General features: G+C 45.2%; 1 protein-coding gene across 1 annotated transcript in view; it reads left to right on the forward strand.

Moving 5' to 3' along the window:
* The window catches only part of SMC5 (structural maintenance of chromosomes 5), a 680,994-nt gene that overhangs the window by 25,440 nt on the left and 634,704 nt on the right, over positions 1-20,850 (forward strand). Inside the window, exon 2 of the mRNA XM_085633014.1 lies at positions 6,365-6,506. Within this exon, the coding sequence (XP_085489140.1) occupies positions 6,365-6,506 (142 nt within the window). The remainder of the gene's footprint in view (positions 1-6,364; positions 6,507-20,850) is intronic.

Consider the following 20,850-nt stretch of genomic DNA (forward strand, 5'->3'; position numbering starts at 1 on the left):
GCATTACAGTATAGACCTCCATAGCAATAAAACTAAGAACAAAATAGGCTTGCAAACGGTAACTAGGAATATAGCATTTGGTAACTGAGGCTATAACAACCTAACCCCAATGCAAGTCAAATCATTAGTACAAGACGTAATCACGTAAATATTTAGGGAGAATTGTGTTCCTCAGATTGTTCATCCTTCCAGTGATAGTTGTGGAACAAACAAGATCTGCCACATTACCCTGTGTAACATTGGCAGATTCTCCAGATGGCCCACTGTAAAGACTAGAAGATGATGCATATTCAGGAACAGAACGAGAATATCCTGCTCCTTAAATATCAGATCCAGATTGCCTCCTGTCAACCCCACCTCTGTGGTCTTACTCATGATATCTTCCAAACACCATTCAGCCTCTGGAACCGGAACTCCAGCTGGCCCCATCTCCACATTCGCACCAGTGCCATCCTCATGTCCCTTCTTGACCAGGGTCGCCTTACTCTTACTCCACCATTTCCCATTTTCACCCATTATTACATGATTAGTAACTTTCACCACATGTGTGGCAGGGAAGATCTTAGAGCCCTACTTCTTTTGGCCTGAGGTATCCTTATCTTCACCAAGTCTCCTACATGGAAAACAACCTCCTTGACTTTCTGAAGAGCATCATCTCGCCTTGCATCTCTCCTGCCCTTCGTCCACATTGCTTTGCACCTCCTCACTACCAGGAGTCCTCTTGCTCACTCCATTGTATCTTTCAAAAACTTACACTCCACCAACTTGGAGTACTAATCCAATACTACCAAGGCATATCTCTTATACACTGGCACTCAAACATAGTACCCACAAAGTCCATACCCAACTTTTCCCAAGGGCCCTTAAGAAACTCAAGTGGGCACAAAGGAGTAGAATAAACCCTCAAGGACTTGTCGGCCTGGCCACAATGTATGCATTGGCCAACCCACATGTCTATCTCATTGTCCATCCCTAGCCACCAACCAAAATCCTGCATCCTTTTGTTTGTGCTGGTCCTGCCAACATGACCTTGATGAGCAAGATTTATCAACCGCTTCCTAAGAATACGTTTAGGAATGAGCATATTGCCTCATAGGAACAACTCATTCTCAATGGACAACTCATCTCGGACTTTGTAAAAAGGCCTGATATCATCATTTAAATTCCTTTCCTGAGGCCAACCTCTGGTAATGAACGGTCTTAACTTGATCTGACAGTTGTCTTTCTCAGCACTCTCCTTCCACTCCCCATACGAATTGGTTTTGCTGGTAACTAATACACCATCCACTTTTCCAATAATTAATTCAACCTTATCAACCATATTCTCTTCACCATTATTCTTAATAGGACTCCTGGACAAAAAGTCAGTTTTGGCATTTTTACTTCCAGGAATGTGTTTTACATCAAGATTTAACTCCTACATTCTTGCTAGTAGCCTTACTAACGTAGGACTGGCCTTATTCAAATTCTTTTCAGAAGGTAAAAATACCAACAGTTTGTGATCTGTTATAAGGGAAAACCTACGTCCTCATTGATATGTTTAAAAATGTCTAGTTGCCCACACACAAGCCAAAGCTTCACGTTCTCTGGTACTATAATTACGTTCAGCCCCGGACAACCATCTGGAGGCAAAAGCTACCTACCGTACATTCTGTCCCCTCCACCATTTGTGACAGTGCTGCTCTTAAACCAACCCTACTAGCATCAACCTTTACAATAGACTTGGCTTCATCTTAGAAATTGGTTAATGCAGGAGCTTCCATAAGCAACCATTTCAAACCTTGAAATGTATCGCCCCCAAAACATATTCAGCCCCTTGCAGAAAATGTTCCTGAGGGGTTCAGTTTGTAAAGCAAAATTCTGTATAAACCGGAATCATATTCGCACAACCCTAAGAAGGACCTTAACTGATTTTTATCAGTAGGTTCCGGGCTTTGATTAATTGCATCGACCAAATCAACTGTGGGTGCAATAACAGTTTTGGACAAAATGCGCCCTAAATACTCCATTCCTGGAGAGATTTAAACAACATTTCTCTCTCTTAACTATAAGACTTTGTATTTCCAGCGAGCCCAACACATCATCCAGTAATTTCAAGTGATCCTCCTCATTATTTGTGAAAATTAAAATATCATCTTGGTTCTCCAAAACCTGTCTATTGTCGCCAAAAAGTTTAAACATTAGTTTCTGAAAGACCGATGCAGCGCAGGCTAAGCCTTCAGGCAAGCGCAGAAACCTGTACGTACCAAAAGGCGTGTTAAAAGTGGTTAAAGACCTGAAATTAACACACACATCTATTTGGTGGTACGCTTCCCTCAGGTCAATGGTGGAAAACACTTTAGCATCACCCAGCTGTTCCAATATCTCTTGGGTTGTGGGAAGGGTAAAACAATCTAAAATAATGTTCTTATTGAGAGATCTGAGGTCCACACAGAGCCTCATCTCACCATTTTTCTTTTTGACTACCACACTGGGGGAAACCCATTCAGAAGAGTAAACCGGCTCAATAACTCTTGCTGAACACAATTTATCTAAAAGAGCCTTCTATTGACCCCTTAGACTTAATGGAACATTTCTCACCTGTGCACCACTGGCACATCCTCTTTTAAAAAATAAATAAATAAAAATGTTATGTTTGAATCCCTTCACCAAACCCAGACTATCTTCAAAAAGGGATTTATATTCCTCAACTAACTTTGTTACTGTTAAGGGTTGCAAAACAGGGTCAACTAAAGAGATGGGACATTAAGTTCCTGGTCTGAGCACCATACCAAGTGCTCCCTGATCTATCCACCCCAAGATATTGTATCCTTTTACTGTTACAAAAATCTTAGTAGTGATGGATCTCCCTTAAAATGTCAACACTTCATTGAAAAAACCCATTAAGTCAGTACTATGACCACCTAAAGCGATAGTGTGTATGTCAGGAGGCGTCAGTGGAAAGGAAGGCCACTCTGTTGTCAGTAACAATGGTGATAGGTGATCCAGGATCTACAGTGACAGGTACTACCAATACAGACATCAAAAATGTGATCGCCACATTTCCCATTGCCCTGATTTATTTCCACAATTTTGATGGACAACACAACCCTAGTGTCTAATTCTTCTGCTAACTCAAGGTACAAGTGGAGTTCCTCCTTCCGCACAACCCCACTATTTGCGCACTCCTACACACTTGCAAAATGCCACAATTCTTTACACGTCAAACAAAGTTTGTTGGCCGCAGGGCAGTTTTTAGCATTTTTTAGCATTTGACAAAAGGTTGCTGGATCCACACCTGATGCAGGTGTTGGGATCATCCCAAATCTTTTTCAAGTAAATTGAGGGATTTGGCTTTGACTGTCATTGCATACACCTGTTCAGTACCAACATGTTCTTTGCCCATGTTCAATTCTTTTGAAGCCCGGGTCGATCTTTCAATTCCTCTTGCTGTCATTAGTGTTTCCTGGAGATTAGGATTCCGACAGCCTAAACAATTTCTGCTGAATACGTTTATCAAACAAATGACCACAATTTGATCCCTGAAATAATTATCCAGGTTACCATCAAGCTAACATGTTGAAGCTAACACCCTCAATCTAGCCAAACAATTATCAATGGATTAGAACTGTGATTGTTCCCTGGTAAAAAAAACCTATGCGTTTCTACAATAATACCAGTATCATCCTTAAAATGATTTTAAAGCCTGTTAACAGCTTGTGTGTATGTGTTCCATTCTGTGTCAGGAGCATGAATAGCTTTGGGTAAATGGACAAATATGCGTTGGCCCACAGCACTTCAGAATTCTAAAGTAAGGCCAACTTCCTTCTTGCTTTAAATTTGTCTCCTCAATAGCAATTAGATAGATGTCAACATTTTTAAACTACTGAAGCCATTTATACTTTTGAATACCAGCTTCAGCTAAAAATGGTGGTGGAATATTCACATTTTGCATCTTGAAGTAAAAGGTTAGGTAAACGAACTACAAATTACCAGATACAGAAAATGTGGTGTGCAGTAATAACTCCACCCAACCCAGCACCTGTGTGTACACAACAACAAATGGAAAAATCTGTAATCTAGAATGAAAATAGTATCAACTAGCATAATATGCTACCCGGCAACCAACAACTCTATTACCACAATGGCAAAAGTTAATGTCAACAAAGTGTGCAGTTGTTGTTATAATCCTCCATTTGAAATACCTGAAATGAAGAACATTCAAAATGAAAGTAGGAAGTCAGTGTGCTTCCAAAATGAACGTAGTAGGCTGTGCCCATCAGCAAAGACACAACAATTCTGCCTCAAGACGACTTGCAAATGCTGAACAGAAACCGTAGTACAACTTTAATGATGTATGAAAGAAAGGTGTGCATGTCGCCAAAGACTGGCCAATAATAAAGCAACAAGGTTTGCCTGTCGCACAACCAAGTGAATGGTACTATTAAAATTATGTATGACAGGAAGGCATGCCTATCACCGAAGATAGGATAGTATTGAAGCAGCAAGACGTGCCTGTCACCACAACAGTAAGGAAGTCTAACGTTGTGAACTGGCCAATGATGAAAGAGCACAGCTTGCCTGTCACCACAAGCTGTATGCTGAACGAAAAATGAGCTCAAAATATAGCAATCACGTGTAACTAACGTGCTTACGTGAAGAGTTTGTCACACACAAACTGCAGAGAGTGTGCCAGGGAAGGATGCCTTCTGACTGAGCCTAAAGTAAGTGCACAGCCTCACTCACGCTAGTCGGTGGATAATGGTGAGCACGGGGGAAGAAGACTCGTGTGACAGTTAGCTCACTTTCACAAGGCCTGACGCACCCAACAGCCAACTCCTAACTTGCTCCTGATCAATTACTGTAAATCATGAAAAAATACTTGGAGGGCACAGATAGTAAGCCGAATCCAACGCTTCGTAGCAACAGCATAAAAATAAAATAAGCAGTGCTCAATAACGTGCCTTAACAGCTGCAGCGCAATTAGGAACACGTACAGTCGTACTGGTGCTGTCTTGAATGGGGATCGAGCTGCTCGTCGCCAACCGATACGAGAGGGGTGTCATGAAGAAGGAACATTTTGTTTATTCAAGCTGACTGGACACGGTCTTTCCAGCAGTTCATCCATTGAAGACTGTCTTATGGAACGCTCCCCTAGAATGTCCGTCACAACATTCTACACCAAGTTCCTGGTTCCATTTGAAACCTACATGTAAACCAAGCCACAACAATCCTTTAACAATAGTGACAGATCGGTGACAAGCTCATCTGGTAACACCAACTGCACCCCAGCTTTGTGACTTTACTCATAATCGCTGTTCATCTCAAACAAGCTTACTAGGGATTTGGTGGAACTTTAGGGGAGGGTAAGTTTGATTTGTGAAATTGGTGGTGGTGTAAGATTGTGTTTCGATGTTTAATTGAAATTAGGTTAAGTCCAGTTGTGTTGTAGCAAGGGTGATGCAAAATTTGTGGGAGTGGTGATGTTTGTGTTTTTTTTGCGCTTGTTTAAAGTTGGTGTAGTATAGGTGACAAGTGATGGAGAAGCATAAGAGTCTTAGTTTTAGCACTCTATATTCAATAATTGATGAGAGACGTGGATAGATTGATCTTTGGTCTGTTGTGGTTTGCTAAATAATTCTTCTGTCTGGTGAGGAAGGAGATTGTGAATGACTGGCAATGCGTGGTGACCATGTGAGAGAGTGAGAGATTGCTATGTTTGAGGTGTGAATGATTATGAGGATTTGTTATAGGGGATGTGCATGGCTAGTGGGGGAGAAATCGGAAGTGTTGGGAAAGGAAGCCATGTATTGGAGGTGGGAGAGGTTGGATAAGACAGTTGTGGGAAAGGTGATCTTTTACAGATCAGTTCAGCATGCTGCGGTGGGGAATGAGTGGGAAAGGTTTGCAATTGGGTTAGTAGGGTGGGGTAAAATTGAGCAAAAGGAATAGAAAAAGTCATTAATAGGTGATAGTGTTGTGGTGAGGTGTAAGTGGTATGGTCCAAAAACATAATTTAAGACAAATTGAATCGAGACATTTTCTTCAAATGTACACTCGGACCAACGTTTCTTGAATATACTGACACATAAATATTTATTTCATAAAAGTGATAAAGGTAATATACAGACCCTGAAACCTGCCTGTTAAAAGTATAAGTGGGCGATGCTTTAATGAAACGTTGTGTCTGGTGTCTGCATTCCTATGGTAGTTTCTTTGTACTGTATAATTGCATTATTTTTAGATAAATAAAGATGTCTGCATAAGATGCATAGTTTCTATTTTATACATAATGCTGTTTTCTTTGCTTGTGTGGTATAGGGATATTGTCTTCATTTAGGATACTTGAGTTTGAGATGCCTATTAACTATTTTTTTGTTTTCAGAACATACGATTGTTGTGAAGTGTTTCCTGGGCCACACCTGAACATGATAGTTGGGGCTAATGGAACTGGAAAGTCCAGCATTGTTTGTGCCATCTGTTTAGGATTAGCAGGGAAAACATCATTTATTGGACGTGCAGACAAGGTGAGTACATTTATTTTGTAGACATTAAAAGAAAAATGCCATCTTTAGTGTTTTTAGAACTAGAAATAAAAGATTGAATGTTCAAATTTTCTTGCAAAAGTGTCTTGGAAAGCATACTTTTATACAGTTGATTTGTTAAGGGACGCACCTTCTGACATACAGTACCGCACAATAATTGTTTCCTGTGCCAAAGTGAAGCTTAGAACTGTTATCTAGGTCTTATCTGGAGCTGATGTTTGCAGTTTGGATCCATCTAGATAACATAGTATGGAACGGTGGCTTAGCTTAGAATTTCAGGGTTTTCATCCCATATTCTCATAAGGCAATGGGGTAAAAACAGTAGATTGTTACATTAGCCACTACAAGGGTATTGGTCCTTCTACCTAGCCAACAGGAAGAAATGGGAGTGAGAGAGCATGTTCTACAAACCATTTTCTCAAGCCCAATGTTCAAACCCTTAGTAGTTCAGGAGATCTGACATTTTGTGGGAAGTAAGGCAGATCCATTGAGTGTTCAAGTCGTGAAACTTGAAGAGAGGTGAATTTGGGAATGCACTGAACATCCTGGGGTACTGAACCCTTTTCTTACTAGACACTTACTTGGCTGGGTTTTTGCGCGACTGCCTACCTGCTGATTGCACCAAAGTAAATCTTCACCTTTGTTTTTGGAATCGTTGGATCATCTTCAGTTATAGAACAAGTGCCTGGAACCCCTAAAGAGCACCGCTTGCTGGCTATGGTGGTATCACATCTAAGTGAGAGAAACAAACTTTACCAAATCCACTTCAGTTACCCGGTTGAGACTAGCAGAAGAGTGGTTAGAGCTGTTGTCTCATATTTCTGTGCCTGAAACATTGTAGGAGCTGGATTTCTGCATCACTTACAGTTGTGCTGTGACAAATCCTAGCCACTTGATTCCATGGTTCAGAAATAAAACTGAAGTGTTAATCATTGCTGTGGCAAAAGTGTCCTTAGCAGTTCAAGCCACTGCCTGATCTGACTATAACCCCACTAGCATGTCAGAAGACCTGCACTTGCAGTATTCTTTGAAGGAGGAGAAACTTTGTCACACAGATCCCGACCTTATGCACTGGTCCAGTCTGCTGTTGGCTGACCACACATTAGCCTCAACAACTATTCTACAGCTATCGGAGTCCTTATGGAGTACAGTTTAGAAAAATATTTTATGAAGTTTAATCTTTAACCTTTTACCTCTTTGATTACTTGTTTAAATAATGTAGTCGTGCATTTTCTGTCATTGTGCTTCAATTTTCATTCTTGATACATGTTTCTGTTAGTTACTGCATTTCTATTTTCATATAGATGCACAGCCTTGCACACCCTTTTCCACATCCACACACCCCAACGAAGGCTAGCCCTCGCCTCTTCTCTCTCAACTGTAACCTATTGAACTATTGGCTATTCCATTGTGCTTTTTGGTAATTACGTTCCCAGCACATTTACAGGGTTAAACCATACCTGGTAAATATTGCTAGCTATGTCTGGTTGTTACATAAGCATGTTGATTAGTTTTGTCCAATGCTGCACTCCAACGGTGTTCATACAGTATATGATGTCATTGTTTCTTATAAAGGTTAGAATGTAACACAGATTGATATACAGTGGTAAAACATTTAAATAAATCTTTGCTTCAAGTTGCGTGTATGCACTTGAAAAAACGGTCTTAAATTACTTTAATATCCGATTATCATGAGGGTGCAGCAACTTCACCACAACAAAATAGATCTCGACTGTAGTGTAAGTAAGACCATTTGATTTACTTCACCTACAGGATCAATTGGTGATGCCAAAAGTGTGCACACTTTTGGGACAAAGGCAGGGTATTAATTAAGCTACCACAGAAGTTCACATGACCCATTGTGGTAATTAGGTTGGGATATCTGGTCTTTGGGCTATTACTGCCTAGATCTAAACATGAAAAGGTATCCTTGAATTTATTTTGGTTTCCAGACGGCCCAGAACCCCTTTTTCTGGAAGTAAGATTCTGTTTAGTCCCAATTGATTTGGCTAGACCTTGTATGGGACACATTGGTATGTGGAAAAAATAACTCAGTCTGTGATCAAATATTCCCAGTTCTCAAACGTGGTTTTCCTACTTTCTAAACATGTATGCAAAATGAAGATCTATTTAGACTGATAGGTCAGATCACCACTTTTGTTCTTGATTGAGACTTTTGCTGCTGTATTGTCTTCCTTCAATGTTTCTTCCCTAGAATTATAATTTATTTGAGCACCTCAATTGTGTCTTGACTCCAGTGCCTGTAGATTAGAGTGATTTGGTAATGGTGAATTAGATTAAATATCCAGCTGCTGCATCAGCATAATGAAAATGACTAGAATGCGGGGAGTGGGTAAGGGGGACAAACGCCACATCCCAACAATCAACATTATTTTATTGTATTGTTGCATTTATTTGGTATGCTGTGATCTCAGTGTCTAAATCCTCACCACATTAGTTCAAAATCAATTGTTGAAATGAAAATTTATTCAAAAGAAAACTTTGGAAAACATTAAAAATGAAACCCACTAAATTGCAACCTTTTGACTTATTTTGTTAAAAAACAAAACCGCATTTGTCAACCCCCCCACACCCGACCTCCCAAAAAAGTCTCAACCAATGCCCAATAAAAATAATAAAAACACAGAAGTATAAAAATTCTTAGGCGAAGCCCTGTCTTACAGCATTGCAACACATAGAACAGTGTGGAGGATTTAGAGACCGTGCCGCAGACAAAGAGTGAGAGGAGCAAGATAAAGTCTAAATATAGCAGGGGTGCTAAGTATGCTAGTGGAACAGGGGTGACAAACCAGTAGGGAGGCGCACCAGCAGAAAGGAGGGAACAGGGAGCATCTGGGAGTTAGTGCACTGAAGGCAGGATTGTGCATAAAGCAGAGGTAAGAAAAACTAGCATTTTCAATGCAATAGGTCTCGCATTTATGAGAGTTTGAGCTACTGGCATTGTACATGACAATGCCTTTTATTCATATGTTGTTTTTTAAAACAGATAAATAAAAGGCATTATAATTTATGCCAATAGCTTAAACTCTCGCAAATGCAAGACCTATTGCATTGCAAATGCATACTATAAAATAAAAAATTGTTAGGAGGAGCAGACAGGATAAAGCTATTTGAGAAAATAGAGCTCGGAGGCTGTAATTAAAGCATACAGAGCAACAACACATGTAACAGGGGGTGTCACTATGGGAGGTTACAAAATGAGACAAGGCGGTACTAAGCCTTTTGACCAATGAACAGCCACAGTGGACAATGACACAAGCCAATGAAAAATTTGGGCGGAGAGTGGGCGGAGCTTCATGTCCCCACCTCAATACAGTATGCCTTTCGAGCAACACATGCACTGCCCAGGCTCGACCTAAAAACACATTGTTATTATTTATATTCACGCAGTAAAAATATACATTGCAGCGGGGCACTTTTGGTTCTTAAAGTAATCGGGCTTTCTTTCAACTGGTTTGTTCCTTTATTTTGAAAAGTGTTGAATGCCATTTCGCCAAAATCACCAGAATGATAATTAACCTCTGATGAATACTACCTATACTGAACTTGAAAATGTAGGTGGGTGACAGTCAAGTGACACTGTGTGGTACAAGGGTAACGCCAAAGAGGCGGGCCTAAAAACTGTGCTACAAAATTAGAAAAAAGGCCTTACATCCAAGTTTCTTGACCACAGGAAAATAAAAAATATTCATATAAATTAGTTTACCAAGTGAATATATGAGCATTTATAATGCAATATTTAATGTCAAAGAACATATATTTTTTAATAATGCGCAGTCAATTATGAGCCACTTTCTGTAGACACTGAAATGCAGTCAAATACATACATAAAAAAAAAAAAAAAATCCTTACAAATGTAAGCGTGCAAAAAGTCTAGAAGTGACCATGCAGGTTTATAAAAATGTACCAATATTTACAAAGAGCAGTTTGAACTTTTTTTTGCTCTGAATATGTTCATGTAATTGGCCAATTAAGATAAGTGCAAATGATAAGGTCACTTAGAAAATTAAATAACATGATTAGGGGAACATTAAAACATCAACTGTAAGCAGCCTTTGCAAGGTCCCTTCCTGTGCATCTCCGTTTGTTAATTCGAGTTTCCCACAACAACTGGAACAAATTAGCAGTCATTTAATCAATATTTAATGCGTCACGGCTTTGCACCCAGTGATGCAAACGTTATTCCAACTGAGTCACATGTGTCAATTTTTTTAATACAATTTTATCAACACGTTCTAGTGTGTTTATAGAAGAGCCTCTAAAAAGAAACGAATAGATTACTTACCTTCAGAAGCGCTTTTTTATGGTGGATAAGGAAATGGAAACTCTTGCAATAGCGCCTGCGTGTTGGAAGGTGGTGCCATTATGCTCTGTAGTAACTGTTTTGTCTTCAGACTTGGAGGCAGCGGCCGAAGAAGGCAAGATCAGAGGGGTAAACCTGCCCATACTTTTTGAATTTGACTATAACAGTTCTTAAAAGACAACTGTCCCGGACGGTTAATTACGACATTTGAGATGTCTTGGCAGAAGTGGGGGGAGCAAGTCTAGGTGCTGTGAAACTCAGAGAGGAACAAGCCAAACTATAACGGGTATTCTTACCTGGATGCCTTTTGCCTGAAATAAAAGCAAATGTGTTTAAAGGCTCATTAGAAGCCAGTATGGTCTTCAATTCATGGAGCCACTTGAAGCCTTCTGATGACAAAGATGTGTTTCTTTTTTTTAGGGAATAGTAAGGTGACCAGGCGAGCTGTGGAGAGCATACTTTTAATGGACAGGTATAAACATATGTTTGTACTAGGTACAATCTGCATATTACTAAGACCTATATTTAGGAGGTACTTTTTTTTAATCTTAAACCTAAATCTTTTTGTTCATTTTGTGGCAGCCTATCTTATACGGTTTGTAATAAAGTTAAAATAATGAATTACATATTCATAGTGCTTTCGGTCAAATGTTGAGACATCACAACACTATGAACCCCAAGGTCCCTATTCTCCACTTCACCAACCAGAATTCAGTTCTGCTGTGCTCAGTTACACACACAGATATGTGCAATGCTCACATTACCCAACAGAGATTTCATAACGTAAATTAGTGTATTTCTCACTGATTTTGTTTCACTTGAATTTATTTTTCTTTTAAGTTGTGCGTTATTTTATATGAAGTTACCGGAAGGTGAAATGCCAACACAATAGTTACAGAATATTTTGTTCTTTTTAGCTACACATTTGATCCCGCCCCCACCCTCAGTGACCCCGCCCTCATTGCACTCAGGATCACAGTTCCTATACTTTTTGTAATGCACTTCAAACACTGCTTGGAGGAATTTTTGGTGTTGAGGCACTAGATAGACGACATGTGGTTTCGTGACAGACAGATGTCTACGACACGAGCAGCATGGTTTAAACCCTGTGGCTTTGGAGATATCACTGCACTTTGTCAAAGGTTGTACATTTTTACAAAAAGTTGAAAACTTGAAGGAGCTAACCTCTGAATTCACAGGGAAGAGAGGAGAACAACGGTCAGTGCGAGAAGGGTGGCACCTATATGTAGGTCTGGATAGTCTGAAGGGAGATGAAGTTGCAATGGAGGCCTTTAGCACTACCTGCGATATGCAGGGGTTACTGCAAGAGTTTCTGGATCCAGTGTGACGCCTGGGGAGATTGACAAGGTGAGACATCTGTGGTTAGAACTAGCACTGATAAAACAACTAAAGAGTGACACTATCTTACAGCGACACTGGTGCCTGAACAGGGTGAGAAAGGCCCGCAATTTTCTAAGGTTTTTTCACTGTCTTAAGACATTTTCAATACTCTTAAAACAGAAAATGACGAGCGTAACTCAGTCTGTTTCAAATACGTACAAAACACTTGGTAAATTATGGTAAAGAAAATCTGACTATTCCAAAACAGAGGAGAAAGCAAACAAAACAAGGTTTGTTAAATGTTGCCGTGCAGGATTCATTACCGAATATAGCACTTTGTGATCAGGCATGCTGCTGTGCGAGGGGATATTTCTCCATATGCAAAATAAAATGTTAAAGGCGCTGTCGGTGTCACTACTACTGCACTGACGTTTTCCCGACATAGAATCCAAATGTGAATTGTCTTTCGTGCGGGAAGAGGCAAGGTAGCACGTTTAATTAACGCCATCTGTTTGATACACAAATAGGATTGAGTGAGAAGGCGCCCTGCCACTGCTGGGATTAAACGGCCATTTCCACCACTCACCTCACGCGAGCGAGGTAGTCTCCTAAATAAATATCTCCGCCCCTTGCAAGACGAAGCACACGTCAGCTGGCAGTCTGCCCTCAAAGCCAGAAACCCCAGCCCAGGTCCATTTGCTTGGACTTGTTTCCAACAAAGATCCTGTTCTGGTTACAGCTGTCTTCGAAGCGAACTCTGTGTGCATGTATATTCACCTTCTTCCGTTATGCAACAAACACAAAGAAACTCTGTGCATCTGACTATTTTAACGTGTCCTCCCCATTTGTCGCAGGGCCCCGAACTCTACAACACAAGTAAAGAAGGCCATGTGTATGTGGGTCTAGGATCTCTGCTAGAGTTACTTACTATGTGTGTCATCAAGACTTCGGTCCACAGCTAATGCCAATCCAAGTGTATAGCTTTGAAACTCTTCTTTGCACAGTTCAAAACCACAGAAGATACATTCACTTTGGTTTTGATAGCTTTTAAAGTACAGCTTGACTAGAACAATGTTTTTTTTTTCAAATATGTGCAAACCCTTTGACCTGCCAATTGCAAAACTTTAAACTAATAAAACACTGTAGAGAAGATGCATTGTTAATCTGCTGTGAATCATGTTTTTTTTTTTTTTGCATAAAAGTGCCCCTTTGGGGTGTAACAGAACCCTGGAGGTTCCCACTGCGCCCCCCCCCCCCCCTTTGTATTAGCAGAAGTGTTTAACAATGCAGCCCCCCATGGCAGATGTAGTCCTTGTTCCTCCACCTTACTTGCAACGTAACCCCACGCGTCAGCCAATCAAACGTTGAGTCTCTTTAAAAAAAGAAGGTCCGGGTGTGAGTTCCCGTTTCGTTTCTTCACCTCGGAATGAAAACAATCGGGTTAAACAATGGCGTGACCACGGTCAGTTCTGCACCGACTTCTTAGCATCCGAGTGAATTTGTTTATTTAAACCCTAGAGCGGCGACATGGGGATTGGCTACAATTACATATGTCTTTGGAGTTGTAGATGGTTTCCTTGCAACCTAAAGCAACTCAAGGAATGGTTATTCTTTAATAAAATAATATGGGATCTGTATTGATAAAATTTAACAAGCAAGGGGGTCGGGAGTGGCGACGGTGGCAAGCACGCGAGTGGTGCGTGCGCGCGCACCAAAGGGAGCCATGTGTTTTGCATTATCGTGCATGCTTCTGGGCACGATAATGCAAACCAGATGTTACCCTGTGCGCGTAACATACACCAATGGGAAGTGGGCGGAGCAAAGGCGGGACATGCGCCCGTCTTTGCCCAATTGCGTGCTGTATTGTTTTAAAAAACACACGCTAAAATGTATTGCAGGAGAGGTAGTTTCTCATTTGGAAAATAAAAACAAAAATAATTTTCGACACTGTTTTCTTAGCAGAAAACACATTTGCAATGTATGTTCTTGTTTTTTCAACAAATCCTACTCAAACTGTTTGATTGAGAAAATCGGTTTTGTCAATCATTTTTTAAACTGATATAATACTGCTTGTATTCACTGCTTCATATGTCTATTGTAGAATAATAATGTAACTATGCAGCTTTAACCTCTTAACCATATTCACCCTAGATCCAAATGGAAAGGAGAATCACTTGCTCTATAAGAGGAAATGCTGGCTCTGACACCATAAGAGTCCGCTCAACAATTTGCCTTGGCCACAATGTATGTTTTCTGGCCGAAGATAGCGTACTCTTGGCGCTAGGTGGCGCACGGCGGAATGGCTGCCTCTGGGTGAAGCTCCCGCTGCTCAGCACTGAAATCCTCCTATAATCCTTCCTGAACGTCGCAAAACCTGTCGGAAAGGGTCTCGGTAGGCGCCTTGCTAACTCTGCCACCGATTGTGACCCTCGTGGAGCTGGGAGGCCAGGCGTCTGCTGGATACACGGTCGCTGTCGCGGCCGCCGACTGGCGTGCGATCCTTGCTGGTGCCGGAGCCGGGCGGTGACTGTTACGAGAGGCCGGTGCTGCGCACGTGGGCGGAGAGGCCCGGCTGCGTCCTCTGGGTCCCGGACAATCGGACCTACATTGGAGGTGCGGGGAGGCTGCGGAACCCTTCCTAACGCCCATACCTGAAGAACCCACTGGCGTTGGGACATTGGGCGGTGAGGACGAGTGCTTCCTGCCCGGTGTGAAGCGGCCCTCCACGATCCTTCCTGCTGTGCCCTGCTGCCTCCTGATTGATCTTGCGGCCTGCCTGTCCAGCCGGAGGGCAGGTGCTGGTGCTTAGGAGAGGAGGCTGAAGCATCGCTGCCCCCGGTCCAGAGGACGTGAGTGTTGCGACCTAGGGGTCCGTGTTGGCGCCCGCGAGAGCGCCCTGCCTGAACTGCGGTGATTGCTGTTTGTCTGGGGGCGCTGGTCGGAGTGTCGCGCTCCTCCCCTGCTGGGCCTGGACGGCGTTGCGGCGGAGGTAAGAGGCCTGCCGTGAGCTCTGGGGTGCCCCGACTTCTGTCGCCCAGACCCTGCCCCCCCCCTTGTTGACTGCCGGCGGCTGGGGGTGCGGAGGTCACTATCGCTCCCAAAATCCTGACGGCGGATGGCCTGCTGAGGGAGTGCGCGGTCTGCCCGCACGTTTGGGGCTGATTCCGGGCGCGGAGCCGGAGACGAAGGTCGCCCTAGGGATACCGCGAGGAGGACCCGGTTGCCCTGTGGTGTTGCTCATTGAGGAGCGGGCGAACTGCCTTGTATTGCTGCGCCCCGGACACATTGGATCACGATTTTTCTGACTTCGCGCCTGCAGTGGTCTGGCTATCGGGACTGGCATGGGGAAGCCGGACAGCCGTCAGCCTCGTCTCACCTTCGAGGCGAAAAAACCCACTAAATCCCAGCCCGGAGAAGACGCGGGAGGGTCGGCCCAGTCGGCCGCTCCGCCGGTGGACGATGTCAAGTCCATCCTACTGGACATGAGGCAGAGTCTGGCGACTATCGTCGACAAGATGGACTCTATGCAATCCCGCATGGACTCCATAGTCCACAAGGTGGATAGCCATGGTGAACGCCTCACAGAGACAGAGCGACGTATTTCGGACTCAGAAGACCGAACCACACAATTATCGGCTACGGTGACACGTATGGATAAAGTCCTCCGAGTGATAGCAGCCAAGAACGAGGAGTTGGAGGCGCGTAGTCGCAGAAATAACATACGCATCATTGGCGTACCGGAGTCCACCCACACGGGTAAGATGGAGGACTATGTGGAGGGCTTGCTGCGAGCGGTGGTGGGCACGGATTCCCTCTCTACTCATTTTATTGTCGAAAGGGCGCATAGATCGCTAGCTTCGAGGCCACCGCCGGGGGCTCCTCCTCGCCCCATCATTGCTCGCCTGCTGAACTTTCGGGACCGCGACGCGGCCCTTCGGACGGCGAGGGAACAGAAGACCCTATCCTATGATGGTAACTCCTTCACTATATTCCCGGACTTCACCCCCGTGGTTCAGGAAGAACGAAAGAAGTTCATTGTAGTCAAGCAAAAACTGAGGGCGGCACAAATTGACTATGCGCTATTATACCCAGCCCGCTTGCGCATCACGCATCAGGGGAAACAGACCTTCTGCACGAGTCCTCAACAAGCAGAGGAATTCTTGAAGCGTGTCAAGAAGCGCGACCTTGACCGCCCCTCCACGCCGACCTCGGACTGATGGAACCAGGCCAATGTTGTGCAACGCTGGGACTGGAGGCTCAGTGACTGGTAGGTTAATGCGAGTGCAAGCTGATACGACACTGGATATGATGGCCTGTGAGCCTACCTGAACTGTATCGGGGGGCAGCTATCGGCGTCTCGCTCCTACTCCCCGGCGCATCAGACTTTCAGGACGTTATGCTTTGCTGAGCACCCTCTGTCCATGGTGAGAGCTCGGTCTCCTACTGGGTATGCTCTTATGGCTCAGGGGGCATAGTGTTTCCACCTAGATTGCGCCCTCAAGGGTATCACCCCATCGACTGTTCATTGTTATATGTTGAACCCTTATGGTACTTGCTGTGGGGGAGTTTTTGGGGGGGGGAGGGGGGCAGGGGGTTGATCCAGATGGCATGATTGGGATGCTGCTGTGGGTGGGGGGACGAGGGGGGTGTTGGGGATTTAAGGTATTTGATGGTTCCGATTGGCAGGAAGTGACATTTGCATTGTTCTCTTTGCATCATGTGGGGGGCGACGGGTGCATTGTGTTGTGCTATATGAATTTGGTGATTTATTATGAGTGATCCGCTAACGGGTGGGGACCGTACTAATCAGCTCACCTTCCTCACGTGGAATGTGAGAGGCTTGGGAAACCCTAGAAAGCGTAGGCAGATTCTGGCATACCTAGATAGACATCACATTGGGGTAGCGTTCCTTCAGGAGACACACCTCGACCCCTCCAGGCCCTCGCTGTTTGCGTCACGTTGGGCCGATCTTCGTGTTTTTTCCTCCTACTCCACATATTCTCGAGGCGTTGCAATCCTTATTCGGAAGCATACCCCCTTTGCGTACATAGGAGAGCGCACCGACAGAGAGGGCAGATACTGTGTTATTTGGGGACGTCTGGGTATGGATGCGCTTACTTTAGCTTGTTATTATGGCCCCAACTCGGATGATCCGCATTGCCTCCAGGTGCTTTGGACTGAGATTTTGCGCATTGGCTCCACGTATCTAGTGTGGGGGGGAGATTTCAACCTAGTTGCAGACCCCGCACAGGACAGAGCGAACCCTGGCCCTCAGCACTACTCCCGCTCCCAGGCTTACGTCCATGGCCTCCTTACTGATCGCCATCTGGTTGATGCGTGGCGCTATGGACACCCTGCGACCCTTGAGGGCACACACTGGTCGGCTGCACACTCCACTTGGGCACGATTGGATTATATCCTGATTTCCCCTGGGCTGGCTCCCAAGCTCTGTTGGGTGAAACACTTAGCCCGCACTTACTCCGATCATGCCCCTGTCTCGATGGGTGTGGATTTAGTGGACTTGGTTGGATCTCCGATGGCGTGGAGATTGCAGCCTACTGTCCTATTAGACGACGTCTTCCGGTCTGAACTAGCACAGGAAATTGAGAGTTTTTTCCAACGTAATGGTGGGACGGTGGATAGTGTGGCGGTGGTTTGGGAGGCCTTCAAGGTCACCATTCGGGGGATGTGCATTTCCAAGGGGGGGGGCATTCTCAAAGATCTGCGTAACACCCTCCGTAAATTGGAATCCGACCTTAGAGATCTGGAGTCTCGCCCTACGTTCACCAGTGATGCTGAAGCGCAAACCAAATTCCGAGACCTGCTGTCTGACTATACGGCAAATGCGGACAGAGAGGTTCGATTCAGGGGGAAATACTTCCAGGCCCGACGGTACGGGGAGGGTGAACGGCCGGGCAAGTTCTTGGCATGGGCAACGCGACCGCCTCGATTTACTAATCACGTCCTCGAATTACGGGGACACTCGGGAGACCTCCACAGAGATACCCGGGCTATAATGCATGAGTTTGTTACTCATTACACTGACTTATATTCCTCTGCTCATGCACACCCACCGGAGCTGGACCGCTACTTGGGAGAGATCACACTGGGATGGCTCTCTGATACGCAGAGAAAGTTCCTTATGGCTCCGCTAGGCCTAGATGAAATCCGGGAGGCTATAATGCAAATGGCCTCAGGGAAGGCCCCCGGCCTTGATGGCTTCCCGATAGAATTCTATAAAACTTATATTGATATTCTTGCGCCGATCTTGAAGGTGGTGTTTGATGAGGCCCATACGCTGGGAGTGCTTCCGCCTTCCATGAGAGAGGCACTAATCACCTCCCTCTTAAAACCGGGTAAGCCGGCAACCTCCCCGGACTCTTATCGCCCACTGTCCCTCCTTAATAGCGACGCGAAGATTCTTGCTAAAACTTTGGCTAACCGTGTGACACTCCTCATGGATGGACTGGTTCTCCCGGACCAATCGGGCTTTATACCTGGCAGGGCGACGTCGCACAACTTGCGTACACTATTCGCTACTTTACAGAACGTGGATCCCGAACTGCAGATGGTGGCGGTCTTTTTGGACGCCACAAAAGCATTTGACTCCCTGGAATGGGACTACCTGGTGGCCGCGCTGTCTCACATGGGCTTTCCTCTGGTGTTCCTGGGGTGGATAGCTATCCTCTATGGTAGCCCATGCGCTAGAGTCTTGGTTAATGGCAGAGTGTCGGAACCTTTCCGGGTCGCCAGAGGGACCAGACAGGGGTGCCCTCTCTCCCCACTTTTATTCGCACTGGCGATTGAGCCACTTGCCTCGAGGCTGCGGCAGCACCATCAGAACAGGGCGCTATTCTGCGAGCAGCGACAGATTTTGCTGTCGCTGTATGCAGATGACATTACTCTATATGTTCGGGACCCTCAAAATAATCTGAACCCTCTGCTTCGGGAATTTGTAGTCTTCGGGGAGGTGTCGGGAATACGGATTAACTGGTCCAACTCTCAGATTTTCCATTTGACAGACGGCTCCCGGAAATTCTCGCTTGACTACCCCATCGAATGGAGCGACTCCGAGGTCAAATATCTTGGCATTAAGGTCTCTCGAGATAGGGAGGAGCTGATGCGATTAAACTATGGTACGACGCTGCTGCATATCGCCTCTTGCGTTGACCGCTGGCTTGCGCTCCCATTATCGATGGCCGGACGAGCCGCTCTAATCAAGATGGTGGTGCTTCCTAAGCTCTTATACTTGTTCCTGAATATTCCTTTTCCTCCGGGGAGACACGGAACTGATACGGCTGGTGTGGGGAGGGAGGAGACCTAGATTGAAATGGGCTGTGATGACCTCTCCTTACTTCATGGGGGGCTTCGATATTCCGGATCTGGAGCTATACTATTACTGTGCCCAGGCGCATTACGCGTACTACTGGTTCCGTCCCATTGCCTTCATGCCCCAACTCGCTGCTGAGGACTGGCTTGCGGCGCCTTTGCCCCTGCCTGGCCTGTTGCATAGCGTGCTCCCACATACCACCGCTAACGATAACGCCCTCCAGGGTACGGTGGATGCGTGGTTGGAAATATCAAAGCGAGTGGGGAGCCCGTTTCTGTACTCGCCTCTCCTCCCCATTGCTTACCACCCTCAGCTCCCCCTTTTGCAGGAGAGGCTGTTCCAAAACTTGAGTCGCAAATTGGGGATTCTGACTTGGGGTGATCTGTTTACGAGTGGGCAGTTTCGTGACAGGGATCACTTCTTTGCAGGCCACGCGCCCACCCCTCTGGAGCTTTTTACTTACTTTCGATTGAGACAAGGCATGAAGGCCCTACTGCAGACGTTCCCGGATGAGCCCGAGACCCTTGCTCCCCTACATAGGCTCCTACAGGCAGCCTCACCCTCCCATCTGGTCTCGATATTATATCATGCGGTTCGCTCGGATGCGCCTGTTTCTGCCTCGAGGGCTCGTGGGGAGTGGGAGCGTGAGTTGGGGCTGGAGCTCGGTGATGACAGGTGGACCTACTGCTGCTTGCAGACAGAGCAGATCTCAGCGAGTAGTAGGCATCGGATCATCCATTTTAAATTTTTGAACCGTCTCTACTGCACTCCTGTAACCAAACACAAATTTCGACTGCAAGATTCTGATAATTGCGAGAGATGTCGCGCCCCTCGGGCGGACTTTCTCCACCTCTCCTGGATATGCCCTGCTATTCAAACTTACTGGGGACAGGTGTACTCTGCTCTTGCGCACATGATAGAGCTTCCTCTTGCGCCTGAGCCGGTACAGGCATTGCTAGGATATACCAAACAGATTCCGCGCTCCTGTCGTCGATTTGTCATGATAGCGCTTTTATTAGCGAAACGGTGTATTGCTTGGCGCTGGGGACGGGGCCGGGCCCCGAAATTCAAGGAGTGGCTCAAAGACCTTATATATTGTCAAGAGCAAGTACTGATCTACTCCGAGCTACTTCCCGCTCGGTCCCGTCCTGCCGACATCTGGGGGCCGTTGCAGAATTATTTGTTGCAGCATCCTGAGGGTCTGGCGGAGAGCGCCCCCCCTATGGCCCCTGCTGATCCTACTCCCAATACCCAAGGTTGACATCCTGCATAGTGAGGGGGGTATATTGCTGGAGCACTATAGGTGCACCCGCTCTGTTACTTTTGCTTCC

The sequence above is a fragment of the Triturus cristatus genome, chromosome 2_1, assembly GCF_964204655.1.
Source record: "Triturus cristatus chromosome 2_1, aTriCri1.1, whole genome shotgun sequence".
NCBI classification, from domain to species: Eukaryota; Metazoa; Chordata; class Amphibia; order Caudata; family Salamandridae; genus Triturus; species Triturus cristatus.